This window comes from Octopus bimaculoides, chromosome 2 (assembly GCF_046866305.1).
Source record: "Octopus bimaculoides isolate indiv1 chromosome 2, ASM4686630v1, whole genome shotgun sequence".
Classification (NCBI taxonomy): Eukaryota; Metazoa; Mollusca; class Cephalopoda; order Octopoda; family Octopodidae; genus Octopus; species Octopus bimaculoides.
This window is the reverse complement of record NC_142929.1, coordinates 189,990,070-190,005,389: the sequence shown is the minus strand read 5'-3', so window position 1 is coordinate 190,005,389 and position 15,320 is coordinate 189,990,070. Positions and strand designations below refer to the sequence as shown.

The 15,320-nt window shown below is 40.1% G+C and overlaps 1 protein-coding gene across 1 annotated transcript in view; it reads right to left on the bottom strand.

Moving 5' to 3' along the window:
- Nucleotides 1-15,320, bottom strand: part of LOC106872927 (von Willebrand factor A domain-containing protein 3A) — a 62,718-nt gene that overhangs the window by 13,425 nt on the left and 33,973 nt on the right. The window contains exons 19-25 of the mRNA XM_089348240.1: nucleotides 12,805-12,923; nucleotides 12,307-12,402; nucleotides 10,807-10,981; nucleotides 9,976-10,079; nucleotides 8,160-8,278; nucleotides 7,095-7,237; nucleotides 5,740-5,884 (exon numbers count right to left, since the gene is read on the bottom strand). Coding sequence (XP_089204366.1) covers nucleotides 5,740-5,884; nucleotides 7,095-7,237; nucleotides 8,160-8,278; nucleotides 9,976-10,079; nucleotides 10,807-10,981; nucleotides 12,307-12,402; nucleotides 12,805-12,923 — 901 coding nt within the window. The remainder of the gene's footprint in view (nucleotides 1-5,739; nucleotides 5,885-7,094; nucleotides 7,238-8,159; nucleotides 8,279-9,975; nucleotides 10,080-10,806; nucleotides 10,982-12,306; nucleotides 12,403-12,804; nucleotides 12,924-15,320) is intronic.

Sequence of the window (15,320 nt, the reverse complement as noted above, 5' to 3'; positions counted from 1 at the left end):
CCAAAATCCTAATAAGTAGGAAGGTAGATAAAACACAAACCCCTTCAGGTAGATGGCCCTGCTCAGTATGTAGAAAAGGAGTAGGTAGTAACTCTATAAGATGTACCCGGTGCAAGCTATGGACACATAAGTGGTGCAGCAACATCAAAGGCAGGTTAACTAGCAAGTTAGTTTTTGTTTGTGGCAGATGTTCAGGTGCAATAAAGACTGCAAACAAACAGGAAACAACTTCTATCTCATTCCAGGGTGAAAAACTAGAGGTAGTCGATAGCTTCCGCTATCTGGGCGACCAAGTTAGTAGTGGGGGTCGGTGCGCTGAAAGTGTAGCTGCTAGAATAAGAATAGCCTGGGCAAAGTTTAGAGAGCTCTTACCCCTGCTGGCGACAAAGGGACTCTCACTCAGAGTAAAAGGCAGACTGTATGACGCATGCGTACGAACAACCATGCTACATGGCAGTGAAACATGGGCTGTAACTGCTGAGGACATACGTAAGCTCGCAAGGAATGAAGCCAGTATGCTCCGTTGGATGTGTAATGTCAATGTGAATACCCGTCAGAGTGTAAGTATCTTGAGAGAAAAGCTGAACATTAGAAGCATCAGTTGTGGCGTGCAAGAGAGACGATTGCGCTGGTATGGACATGTGGTGAGAATGGAGGAGGATAGCTGCGTGAAAAAGTGCCACACCCTAACAGTTGAGGGAACCCGTGGAAGAGGTAGGCCCAGGAAGACCTGGGCTGAGGTGGTGAGGCAAGACCTTCGTACATTGGGCCTCACCGAGGCGATGACTACGGACCGAGACCTTTGGAAATGGGCTGTGCGTGAGAAGACCCGGCAAGCCAAGTAAGATTGTTGCCAGTGCCCCTGGACTGGTTCTTGTGCGGGTGGCACATGAGATGCACCATTTTGAGCGTGGCCGTTGCCAGTACCGCCTGACTGGCTCCTGTAGGATTTTCGAGCGAGATCGTTGCCAGTGCCCCTGGACTGGCTTGTGCGGGTGGCACATAAAAGACACCATTTCGAGCGTGGCCGTTTTCGTGCGGGTGACACGTAAAAGCACCCACTACACTCTCTGAGTGGTTGGCGTTAGGAAGGGCATCCAGCTGTAGAAACTCTGCCAAATCAGACTGGAGCCTGGTGTTGCCATCCGGTTTCACCAGTCCTCAGTCAAATCGTCCAACCCATGCTAGCATGGAAAGCGGACGTTAAACGATGATGATGATATATATATATATATATATACACTGACATATACACATAGATATGTATTTACATGTGTAGCTCTGTCAATCTATCCATTCATCCATACATATGTACACATGCATACATACACACATATATACACACATACATACACACATACATACATACACGCATATACATATGCACATACATACATACATACACACACATACATATACACACATATATACACACATACATACACACATATATACATACACATACACACACATACACACACATACATATATATACATACACAAACATACACACACATACATAAATACACACATATATATATATATACACACATACATACACACACATACACACACACACACACACATACACACATACATACGTATGATAACAAACTGTTGTTGGTTGTTAAGAAGATAGTTTAATGGCAACATTACTGAGTCTTGTCAGAAGAACGGAAGGAATTGTTTGTTAGTTTATTGAGATCAAAGTACAAAAAGTCTTCAGATTTTTCACAGACTTTGATTTCATTCCATTCATTTGAAAAACGAAGAGAATGAAATAAAATAAAATAAAGAAAAAATAAAATAAAATAAAGTAAAATAAAGTAGAATTTTTAATGTATTACTTGAGAATTCTTGAGGCCCCGCCCTTCTCTCTCTCTCTTTCTCTCTAGTAACATCATCATCATCATCATCATCGTCATTTAACGTCCACTTTCCATGCTGGCATGGGTTGGACGGTTTGATTGAGGACTGGTGAGCCAGAAGGCTGCGTTAGGCTCAATCTGATCTGGCAGGGTTTCTACGGCTGGATGCCCTTCCTAACACCAACCACTCTGAGAGTGTAGTGGGTGCTTTTCATGTGCCACCAGCACAAGGGCCAGTCAGGTGGTTCTGGCAACGAGCACACTCAAAAGGTGTTTTTTACGTGCTACCTGCATGGGAGAGACCGATAGAATAAGTACTAGGCTTACAAAGAATAAAACCTGGGGTCGATTTGTTCGACTGAAGATTGAAAAAAGTAAAAGAATACATACATATATATGGCAGCAAAATGTTTTTGGCAGAGTACAGGATAGATTATTAGTAATAACACTGATTGTTGCCAGGATCGCCTTACTGGCACATGGCACAGGGCCAGTCAGCCGGTACTGGCATTAGCTACGCTCAAATGGTGCTTTTTATGTGCCACCGGCATGGGACCAGTCAGCCAGTACTAGCATTGGCCACACTTAAATAGTGCTTTTTATGTGCCACCGGCATGGGACCAGTCAGCCGATACTGGCATTAGCTACGCTCAAATGGTGCTTTTTATGTGCCACCGGCATAGGACCAGTCAGCCGGTACTAGCATTGGCCACACTCAAATAGTGCTTTTTATGTACCACCGGCATGGGACCAGTCAGCCGATACTGGCATTGGCCACGCTCAAATGGTGCTTTTTACATGTTGAGGAAATATGTAAAAACCAGGTTTTCCCCACCAAAATGTATGGTGGCACTCTTGTTCACAGTTAGCTTCTGTTGCCAGTCTGTAATCAATTACTGCATTGTGCCCAGGTTTAATTGCAGGAAAGTTGTATAACGTATAGGATCTGTTCTTTTTATCTCAAGGTACAACCTGATGTCATCTGCATATTTCAACACTGTAACACACATGTGTATATATGTGTTCATGTGTTTGCATACATATATAAGCATTCACACATACATAGGGACATATGTTTGTATGTATGTATATATGTATGTATGTATGTTTATATGTTTGTATGCTTGCATGAATTTGTATATGTGTGTATGTATACATACAATGAGTCAAAGGTCGATTAAGTGCATTCCTCAAATATTTTACGCAAAACAGCCAGATTTTATAGACTGTTCCCTCCTTATAGATATGATCTAAAGTTTCTCTCTAATAATTACAGGAAATATGACAAGAAGAACCCTCCTGTTGACACAAAAGGACTGAAAACTACAATCTTAAATTTATTCAAATTATCATCATCATCATCATCATCATCATCGTTTTGCATCAGTCTTCCATGCATGCGTGGGGAGGATGGTTGACAGGAGCCAGCCAGGTAGAAAATCTACCCTAGGCTGATATGTCTGTTTTGGTAGGGATTTTTATGGCTGGATGCCCTTCCAGATGCCAACCACTTTACAGTGTGGACTGGATGCTTTTAATAGAGATTTGTTAAAACTGGTATCATTTTTTCCTGACTTTTGAATTTGCATTCGATACACAAAGTTTTTTTTAATATTTACATTACTTTTCAAATTCTGAAGAGGTTGACTCTGCCTTTCATCTTTTCGGGGTCAATAAAATAAGTATGAGTTGAACACTGGGGTTGATGTAAATCCACTCCCCCAGAATTGCCGGCCTTGTGCCAAAATTTGAAATAGTGGCAAGCTGCCAGAATTGTTAACATGCCAAGGCAAATACTTAATGGTAATTCATCTAGCTTTACATTCCGAGTTTGAATTCTTATTTCATTATTGCCCACAAGGGGCTAAACATAGAGGGGACAAACAAGGACAGACAAAGGGATTAAGTCAATTACATTGACCCCAGTGCGTAACTGGTACTTTATTTATTGACCCCGAAAGGATGAAAGGCAAAGTCGACCTCGGCAAAATTTGAACTCAGAACGTAATCGCAGAACGCAATACCGCCAAGCATTTCGCCCGGTGTGCTAACATTTCTGCCAGCTCACCGCCTTAATTCCGAGTTTGAATTCTGCCGAGGTAGACTTTGCCTTTTGTCCTTTCAGGGTTGATAAAGCAAGTACCAGTGGTGCACTGGGGTTACTCTAATCCCCCAAAATTGCCGGCCTTGTGCTAAAATTCAAAATCAATACTTCCACCTCCTTACTCACTTCAACCCTTCACTTCCTATGGAATGTAGGCCATCGATGACTTTTCTCCACTATTCTCGACTCGGGGTTATATTTTCTACTTATCTCTATTTCGATCCCTGCTTCTGCAGCTCTGTCCAGTATCCTGCTTCCAGCTATTTTAAGGGCATCCTTTCTTTCATCTCCCTTATAGGTTCCATGTCCCTGACGGAGGGCCTTTCTCTCCCTAGTCATGTTGGTTTTGAATTATCATTAATGGTTTTTGTAACTAAGCATATTTTTTCCTAGCTAAGGGTGTTGGCTCTGCATGAACCCATGTTTACCTCTGGGAAGAGGTGGTCTACATTAGTCTGGTCTGTCTTTTGACCTGTCTATCATCGGAGGGCCCACAAGGGGCTTTTGCTCCACTGACATAGTTCTCGGGGTCATTGAGGCACATGAACTGCCACACCCCAACTGGGAGTGGACTTTGGGTGGGGGTGGGGGAATATTTACATTATGTTTTTTATTGTTTATTTATTGGTTTTTTTTATTTGTGGCTGAATGTTTAACTAAAGATGTTGAGTTCAAATCAACTGTGATACTAAGATAACGGATGGTAACCAGAGGTTGAAATGATCGGGGGTTTTGTGAAGGCCAGGAAGAAAAGAAGCAAGCATGCTGCATTGGATGGGCAATATATCATCATCATCATTGTCATCATCACCATGATCATTATCATTGTCGTCAACATCATCATCATCATCATCACCATCACCATCATCATCATCATCATCATCATCATCACCACCACCACCACCACTACCACCATGATGAGCATCATCATTGTTGTCGTCACCATCATCATCATCATCATTTAATGTCTGTTTTTCCATGCTGGCATGGGTTGGACAGCTCAACAGGATCTGAAGAACTTCAACGTTTTGGCACAGTTTCTCTGACCGAATTCCCTTCTCAGTGCTGTTCTCTTCTTTGTGTCACCAGCAATCTTGAGGTTACTTTGCAAGCCAAATGTGACCCCCCCATCACTAAAGGAGGGATAGAGAGAAAGTAGAGAGTGAGAGGGCAGGATGATGAGAGAAGGGGTACAGTATGATGAAAGGAAAAGATGCACACATTAGTTTGAAGGTCCATGGCTTAGGGGTCAAGGATATTTGGTACATGACTGTAAGGTTGTGAGTTCAATTCCTGGCATCACATTGTGTCCTTAAGCAAGACACTTTATTTCATGTTGTTCCAGTCCACAAAGCTGGCTAAAATGAGTAGTACCTGTAATTCAAAGGGGTCAGCCTCGTCACATTCTGTGTCACACTGAATCTCCCTGAGAATTTCATCAAAGGAATGCATGTCTGTGGAGTACTCAGCCACTTTCATGTTAATTTCACGGGCAGGCTGTTTCGTTGATCAGATCAACTAGAACCCTTGTTGCCATAACCGACAGAGTGCCCCCAGTTTATACATGGGGTACATACAGATGAACTGAGAAAAAAACCGAACTCACACACACACACATGTACTTAGACACATCTAAAAAAGACATGATGGGCATGACTAGAGTGACTTTGTGCAGAGACATACTTGATTAGGGTAGACCAGGGTCTAATTAACAACACCAACCATAACAACAACAGCAGCTAGAAGACGAAGCATCAAGCAACTTACGGTGCCTTATTCTTATACAGCTGTTCCCAAACAAGACTGGTCAGTTCTTTCTTCAGCTCATCCATGTAGCGATTCATTGAGCCAGACGTATCAACGAGAATCGTTGACTGTTTGTGAATGACTGTTCCAAAGACACGTCGACTGCCTGCAAAGGGGAGCACAAAGAGACGAAATGGTCTTATTACAGCAATGAAATAGTGTTCAAAGGAATGCTTTATAGAATCATCTTGGAATTGGTTATATCATCATCATCATCATCATCATCATCATCATCATCATCATCATCATCACTTTGTAAAGTGGTTGGCATTAGGAAGGACATATGGCCATAGAAAACATGCAAATCAGACACGAACCCAGGCAGCTCTGCAGTTGGCCAGCTCCTGTCAAACCGTCCAACCCATGCTAGTATGGAAAGCAGGTGTTAAATGAAGATAATGGTGAAGATGATGTATATCATCATCATCATCATCATTGTTTAATGTCCCTTTTCCATGCTGGCATGGGTTGGACGGTTCAATTGGGATCTGGCAAACCAGGAGGCTGCACCAGGCTCCAATCTGATCTGGCAGTGTTTCTACAGCTGGATGCCCTTCCTAATGCCAACCACTCTGAAAGTGTAGTATGGGTGCTTTTTATGTGCCACCGGCACAGGAGCCGGTCAGGCTGCCCTGGCATCGATCATGTTCGGATAGAATTTTTACGTGCCACCAGCATGGGAGCCAGTGAGACAGCACTGGCCTTGACCACATTCGGATGGTGTTTTTTAAGTGGCACTGGCACAGGAGCCAGATGGTGTTTTTTAAGTGGCACTGGCACAGGAGCCAGTCAGGGGGCACTGGCATTAACTACATTCGGATGGTGCATTTTACATGGGGGGAAATATTATCTTGATTGGAAATAGGTGAGGGTTGGTGACCGGAAGGGTGGACATGCATAGAATTCCATGCAAGTGTGGAAAAGTGAATGTTAAGGTCATCATCATCATCATCATCATCATCATTGAATGTCCATTTTCTTTGCCAGTATCGGTTGGACAGTTTGAAAGGAGAAAGGTAGGCCAGAGGGCTGCACCAGGCTCCTTTGTTTTGGCATGGTTTCTACAGCTGGATGCCCTTCCTAATGCCAACCACTTTACAAAGTGGCCTGGGTACTTTTCGTGTGGGTAGCTTTTATGTAGTGCCAGCATGTGGTGCTTTTAAGATGGAAGAAGAAAATTCAAGAACTGGAAGAGAAAGAGAGGGAAAGAGAGAGGGAAGAAAGAGAAAGATAGTGTGAAAGAGAGAGAGAGAGAGATGGAGTAAATGGTATAGAATAATCGGTGAGAAGGAAAAGAAAGATGAGAGAAAAGTTACCACTGAGCAACCATTGCATTCTATGAAGATAATGTTTGAGGACACATTCCAGTCTTTTGATATATTCTTTAAGTTCGTGAGGCATGAGCTGAAGATGTCTGAGAGTGCCGTTGACATTGATGCTGGGGAAGATGTTGCAATATCTGAAAAGAAAACACATTTATCTTACAATCAATAAAAAAAAGAGTTGATTGAATGGAAAATCCAGTATTTCAAAGAAAATCCTTCTTCAAGAAAAAGTCGACAGGAGAAAAACATTGGATCATCCACTCGCCATGGTGAGTTCACTTTAATCTTTTTATCAATTTCACCACAAGTCTTACTGACTCAGGATAACACCAGCCTCTTTGAAGTTTGTTTAATCATTATCATCATCATCATCATTTAACATCCGTTGTCCATGCTGGCAAGGGTTGGACGGTTTGACTGGGGCTGGCACGCCGGAAGGCTGCACCAGACTCCAGTCTGATTTATTAACAAACTTTATTAACAAACTGTGCCTTCTGACATTTCTTCCTACATACACTTATTTCCACGTTATATTGGGACATTGTTACATTTGAACACATGACTACCAACTTCGTTACAAACATTCAAAATAATTAAACAGGTGAACCGACTTTGCACCTGTTATACTGGTGAACTGTTTCACTACTTCTGTAACAGTTTCATTATCATATTTGTGGTGGAATACACTACCTGTACCAGAAACATGATAATGAAAGTGTTACAGAAGTAACACTTTTCTCTCTCTCTCTCTCTCTCAGAATGTCTTTATAGTTCACTCTCTCCCCCACCTCCTTCTCTTTCCTTGTCCTTCTGGGGTAACCAAGTTTCTCCCCTGTAAAAAGACAGCTATCCTTGGGGGCGATTAATCTCTCTCTCTCTCTATCGCACTCAGACCATTACTATTTATAATCATTTGGTCAGTCTATTTTCGTAGGGGGTGTCCTGACTTTCGTCACAACATCATAGAACCAAAGTCAGTTTCAGGTGGTTTGGCATCAAAAGGGTTAAAGAAGAAAAATCATTCTAAAAATCCAAAACGTATTAAAATTAACTTACTTTGCTGTGACTTGTCTGTGAAGGACTTTCACATTAGTTTCGTCGTGTTTACAGGCCGGTGTCGATAGAAGTTTGCTTAGATTTAACTTCTGTTTTGACAAACTGTATCGATGCAACCACTAAAACATCAAAGAAAAGAGTCGACAGCCATTATTAGAAAATAATTTAAGAAGACATTTTATGCGTAACATTGGTGGAATAGGAGGAAGGCAGGGCTGGGTGGGTAAGAAATTTGGTTCACCACCAAGAGGCTTGAAGTTTAATCCTTTTGGCATGTCTTCCCTTGGGGAATGAAATTAGGGGATGGAAACTGTGAAGAAGCCTCATGGATGGATGTACATGTAATTTAGAAGTTCAGCATTGTCATACGTTTTGTCATGATTCATCATCATCATCATCATGATAATAATTATCATCAACATCATCATCATCCTCATCATTCTCATAGTCGTCGTCGTTATTGTTATTGTTATAGTCATCATTGTCATGATCATCAACATGTATATATATATATATATATATATATAAAGTAGTTGTATACTGCCAACTTAACGTGACAGTCCCAATAAGGGAATATACTACTGCTATTTAGCCCTAGGAAGCTGGACCGCTTCCTGTCGGCCTTGACACATTTCCTGTGTCCTTATGTTTGCGAGGGGGAGACAAACTCCTCCACCCAGCCTAGCCAGCATTCAGGGACATGTTTCTGAGTCTTTGCTTGTCATGGACCTTGCAGGCATGAAGTGGATTCGATCCACCATAGCCAAATTTAAATTAACAGAACTTTTCTCATGGTGGAACAATGGTTTTTCTCTGACAACAGTTTTACATTTTCCAGATGCCTTTAGCCAGGCCAAAATAATGTCTTCACCACTTGACCCTTTCTAATCTCTTCTATTTCATCAAAAGCTAGAATTAAGATAACAAGACCACCAACTAAATCCATTGTTCTCAACGATATGTCTATCCTTCTGGATAATTACAAAAACAAGAACCCCCAAGCAAAAATCAGTTAGTCACTTAGTGACAACTCGGTTAGTCATTTGGTGACAATTTGAGTTGGTGAGTTAGTGAGAATAGAGTCTGGCTGACTGGCTGAACAAAACGCTGTCTCTAAATATAAGGGCACAAAAATGACAACTATGGTAACTTACCAATGGAGCAGTTGTTTCGTCCCTCGACTCTCTCACTTTCACTAACTCACTTTGTCTTCTCTGCACATTACCATATCTCTCTTTATGGTTTACTACTACAATAAGACATACCGGCCGAAATTAACTGAATTTTACTTCACATGCTTTTGGATTTTATCACCTGCCATCGAGGTAAAGTATATACAAATGTAACAGCAAAAATATTTCCTTAAAACTTCATGCATTGTTCATCTTTCACATCTTACAACATGCTGCTACCCTAATTAATTTCAACCTTAACATATATATACACATATATTTATATATATATATATATATGTATGTAGCATACAATATAGATAGTATTTTATGTATAACGTTATATATTACAATATATATAACATTCAATCAGATTGGAGTCTGGTGCAGCCATCTGGTTTCACCAGTCTTCAGTCAAATCGTCCAACCCATGCTAGCACGGAAAGCGGACATTAAACGATGATGATGATGATGAATATATCTGTATTTTGGACAACAGACATTAAATGATGATAGTGGTGGTGGTTGAGGTGGTGACACAACATGCAGTATTTTACATGTGGCATTACATATTTATATATTGTATATAACATACCACGTAGATGTATTAAATAACATGGTTCTCCTCACAAACCAATCATTACCTGTTTTGTACTGACATAGTCTTCGATTCCTACCAAAGATTCCGCTGAGAATGCTTTCTTCAGCCCTTTAGTTTTGGCTTTTGGAAATCTTTTGGAAACAGAACCTGGCAACAGAGAAAGGTTTGTATATCAGTTTGATGAAAATTCCAAATACGATAATTACTTATATAAAAAGCACCTGTTAGAGTTTTTCCTTATATTCAAGGTAGTTATAATAATGGCTTCGGATTTTGGCAAAAGGCCAACAAGTTTGGGGAAGGGGTAAGCCAATTACATCGACCCCAAAGTAAAGCTGGTACTTGTTTTATGACCCTGAAATGATGAAGGGTAAACTTGCTTCTGGCAGAATTTGAACTCAGAACATAAAGATGGTTGAAATTCCACCAATCATTTTGCCTGGTCTGCTAACGAAACTGCCATCTTGCTACCTTAAAAAGGTACTTATAATATTGGTTTCAAAATTTGGCACAAGGCCAGACATCTCAGTTCCATTGTCATTTCCTCCATGAAACCCAACATCCTGAGATCAGTTCTTACTACTTCATCCCATGTCTTCCTGGGTCTCCTTCTTCCATAGATATCATCCACTTCCAGTGATTGGCACTCCTTTAGCTGTCCTCATTCATACTCAGAGCCAGAACCGGTTTCAGCCGGGTTGGTAACAAAAGGGTTAAGGTAGCGTTTGCTTAAAAAATTAACATGACATTTTGATGGAAGATTTGACTTTCAATCACTGAGAGGTTTGTGCCAAAGAAGCTGAGATGGACTCAGGAGGTTTCGGTATCAAAGAGCTGAATATCAGAAAGACAGCAAATTCTAAAAGGAACTAACCTGCAGCAGAAACTGGTAAATGGTTTATTTTATTACTAACAGACACTGGGTGTTTAACACTGGACATTGGTCTCCCACTGGACAGTGGCCTCCCACTGGACAGTGGCCTCCCACTGGACAGTGGTCTTCCAGCAGTTGTTGGTCTCCCACTTGTTGTTGGTCTTTCATTGGCAACCTGAAAAATATATGAGAAAATGACAGCCTAAACTCTGGTGGAAATGAAGAAGATTGGGACTATGCTTATATTATATATATATATATATATATATATATATATATCATCATCATCATCGTTTAACGTCCACTTTCCATACTGGGATGGGTTGGACTGTTTGACTGAGGACTGGCAAGCCAGGAGGCTGTACCAGGCTCCAGTCTGATCTGGTAAGGTTTCTGGATGCCCTTCCTAATGCCAACCTCTCCGAGAGTGTAGAGAGCGCATTTTATGTGCCACTGGCATCGACTACACTTGAACAGTGCTTTTTACATGTCTTTGATCTTAGCTATATATATATATATATATATATATATATATATATATATATATATATATATATATATATATACATAAGTTGGCAAGCTGGCAGAATCGTTAGCACGCCGGGCAAAATGTTTAGCGGTATTTTGTCTGCCGTTACCTTCTGAGTTCACATTCTGCCAAGGTCAGCTTTGTCTTTCATCGTTTCGGGGTCAATTAAATAAGTACCAGTTACACTCTGGGGTTGATGTAATTGACTTAATCCCTTTGTCTGTCCTTGTTTGTCCCCCTGTGTTTAGCCCCCTGTGGGCAATAAAGAAATATATATATGTGTGTGTGTGTATGTATGTATAAAAAAACAAAACAAAAAATGGAACAAGAATATAACAGCAACAACAAAACAACCGGACATTTAGATGATACAAAGAAGGACAAGAAAAAACAAGAACGGGTCATTCAGAGCCTTCTATCATCAGTCAAGTTCCAGATCATCCCTGCAGTTTTGGCCAGTTACACTCAAGACTGCTCCAATTTGGCCGACCCCAAGAAAATCTAAGTTAAGAACCCTAGATTCTTTGGATGAGAGTGACTTTACAGCTTCATCCAGTTAAGCCATTGTCAGAGTGAGATGCATAGAAGTTAATATTGGCTTTGTATAATCTATGTTGGATTAAAATCATCTTTAGTGGGTTTTAAGGGATTTAATCCTTTGTTTTAACATTCTGAAGATCAAAGACACAAAGTCTAGTCCAGTGTTTCAAAACTTAGTAATTAAGCGTTGGTCTCCATCTTGTAATTATTATAAGACCCTGGGTTTAATTGGCACCTCCTCTCTTTTACTCCTAGAATTCTTAACACATTTATGAGATTGAATCTCTACCATAAACAGCAATGAAAATGGAATTATATTCATTCATTGTTAATTAACAAATATAATCCAGACATAATTAAGTAGTCTCTTTCCAAAAGCTTAGGACAAAGATTCAAATACAGATAGAGGATTATATTAACTAAAGTCTTACATTTTTCTCCTTGTTCATCAAAGCTGGTATGCAGGATGTTGGTCTCTTTTGATAGGGAACTGGACAAATAGGTAAAACGTTGGGGTCTGTGATAACCTGAAAATGGAACCGTTATTGAAGAGAAAATAGAAATGTTAAAGAGTTGAGAAAATTGTTCAAGATGTGAATGTTAGTGTATATGTGTGCTTATGTGTAGATATAAATGTATGCATGTGTGTATGTGGATGTGTGTGTGTGTGTGTGCATGTATTTTTGGCCTTATGTGTAAATATGCATATGTATGAAATAGTGAGTGTATGTGTGTGTATATATGTATGTATTGTGCATGCATATAACCGGTGTTGGTTTGGTTATATTCCCATGACTTAGCAGTTCGGCAAAAGCAATTGATAAACATGTACCAGACATAAAAGAAGAACAAAAAGGGGGACACCTGTGATCTTTGAAAATTTTAACAAAAAAAGATAAATTATTGAAGAATTATTTGCAAAACTTTACCTTTTTTAGTTGGTATTTTTTCTTCACAGCTTGAGTAAGTTGTGAACATTTCTTGGAGTAGAGCAACGCTTTCTCGATTTCCTTCATAATGCAGCTAATATCATCACTTTCACTGATTCCTGGTAAGAGGTTGGTGGGTGAAAAAATAATGAATATTTATGATTGCATTTTATAATTGATCATAAGGTTATGATGTCTTGGTCAGTCATAAAGTGAGAGTAATATCACTTTTTTTTGTTAAGTCATGTGGTCTAATGGTTAGGGTGTGGCACTCAAAATCACTAGATTGTGGATTCAGTTCCTGAATTGAGCAAGCATTGTGTTCTTGAGCAAAACACTTCATTTCACATGGCTCCAGTTCCCTCAGCTGTAAACTGGTCACTCTGCAACAGACCAGGCTTCTGACCAGGGGAAGATGTTGGCCTGCTCCCCTGGCCAGTGCGGCTGTATCATTTGTGAGCTAAAATGATGTAAAGCGCATTGTGACCAATGTTGTATAACAAAATTCAATAGTTTGGTTGATCATGTGATCGTGTTACATCAATGTTATAAGAAATACCAACAACTGGAAGTGTGATTGCTGTTTAGTTTTGTGCCAGATGTTCCACCCATGACTATCAGCTCTGATCAAGTAAGTCTTTGATAAACGATGTTCTTGGATACTTTTAACGTATCACTTTATTAACAACTAAAAAAAACAACAATGAACAATCAATCCATAAGGTAATCACCCTTGTTATCGATCACCTTTTGCCATCTTTCAGGCAATGTTTTGAATCCTTTCATCCAGAAATCACGTGGCTTTGAATCAATGAAATCGTAAAGGAATGATTTCACATCTTCTTCGTTTTTGAACTTTGCATCACCAATCATTCGCTGCAAGGCAGGGAATAAGTGATAGTCAGAAGGGGCAAGGTCAGGAGAATACGGTGGGTGCACCATAATCTCCCAGCCCGCCTCCTTCAGCTTCTCTGACGTCTTCTTTGCACAATGTGCTGGTGTGTTGTCTTGGTGGTAAATTATCTTCTTCAAATTTGAGCGTTTTTCGGCCAGTGTGATCTTTAGACGGTCAATTTGTTTGCAGTAGACATCCTTGTCAATGGTGGTATTGCGTGGGAGAAAATCCAACATGATCACACCATGGCAATCCCACCAAACTGAGATCATAACCTTCTTTCGCACAAGCGATCTTTTTGGCGAAGGTTTTCGTTGTTGACCTTTGCTACACCAGGATTGTCTGGACCTCACGTTGGAGTACAGTACCCATTTTTCATCCATAGGGATTACTGACCCCAACCAATCGAATCTTCGGCTTCGCCAGAGCAGACTTTGACATGCAGTGACACGTGCTTGTTTGTTCGCTTCAGTCAATTCATGTGGCACCCATTTTCCTAGCTTGCCGACCTTGCCAAGTCTTTATATAGTCACAACAGACACGCTGGCTGCTCCTGATTGGTCGGTGACGCTGATTGGTTGCAGGATTGAAGGCAACTTGGGCAGCTTGGTTGTCCAAGAACTTTCTTGTCAATGTAATATATATATATATATATATATATATATATATATATATATATATATATATATATCCATATTTCACTTAGGCATTACGATATTAATAACCTAGTGTATAACTCAATATATTTATGCTTCAGAACGAAGAATTAGTCGAGTACAGAACGGTAATAAGAAAAAGAGAGGGCAAAGGAACAAACGATTATTTTACGAACTTTATTAGCTTACCATTGTTTCTGCTATAAGATGCAGTGGACTCATAGCTGAGTGCCTGAATAGCACATATAGCTTCATCAGAGCTCTTAATATGAAGTGCAATTTATCTGGGAAAGAATTATCAGATAAGAGATGGTGGCACAAAAAATGAGACTTTGTAAAGGATTAGCATCATATTCTTTGGATTATCTTAATCCAGTAAACTATTAATTAGAATGATAAATCTTTTTCTCTGATTTTCTCAGATTCATCCCATCATTCCTCAGTTTAACTAAAGACCTTAAACTTATAATCTGCTGTTCCCACAGATTGTGAATCCTCTCTTTATAATCCATATAACCCCTAACCTCTGAGGTTCTGATTATGACAATATTCCTCAGTCCCACATTGTCACCTGAACATTATTACATCATCATAACATCTGTTGTAAACTTTAAGACGTTCGTGGCCAGAGCTGGTCCCACTTTCTATCACATTTAAGTGATCGACAATTTAAGGTCAACACAGGCACGATATATTGCCAAGGATCTTGGTCACCTGTCACTGCATCCATGAGGCCCAACACTCAAATGGTGCTTCTTACGTGCCACCAGCTTGGGTGCCAGTCAGATAGCACTAGGTTCAACAAGTACGATGTTGATAACAACAATGACGACGATGATGATGATGATGGGAATGATGAAGACAATGATAGCAATATCTTAGTAAAAAAGGGAATGGTACACAAGATAATTACCATATTTTAACATGTATAAGGAACCCCCTAATTTTGGGGGCTTAAAATTTAG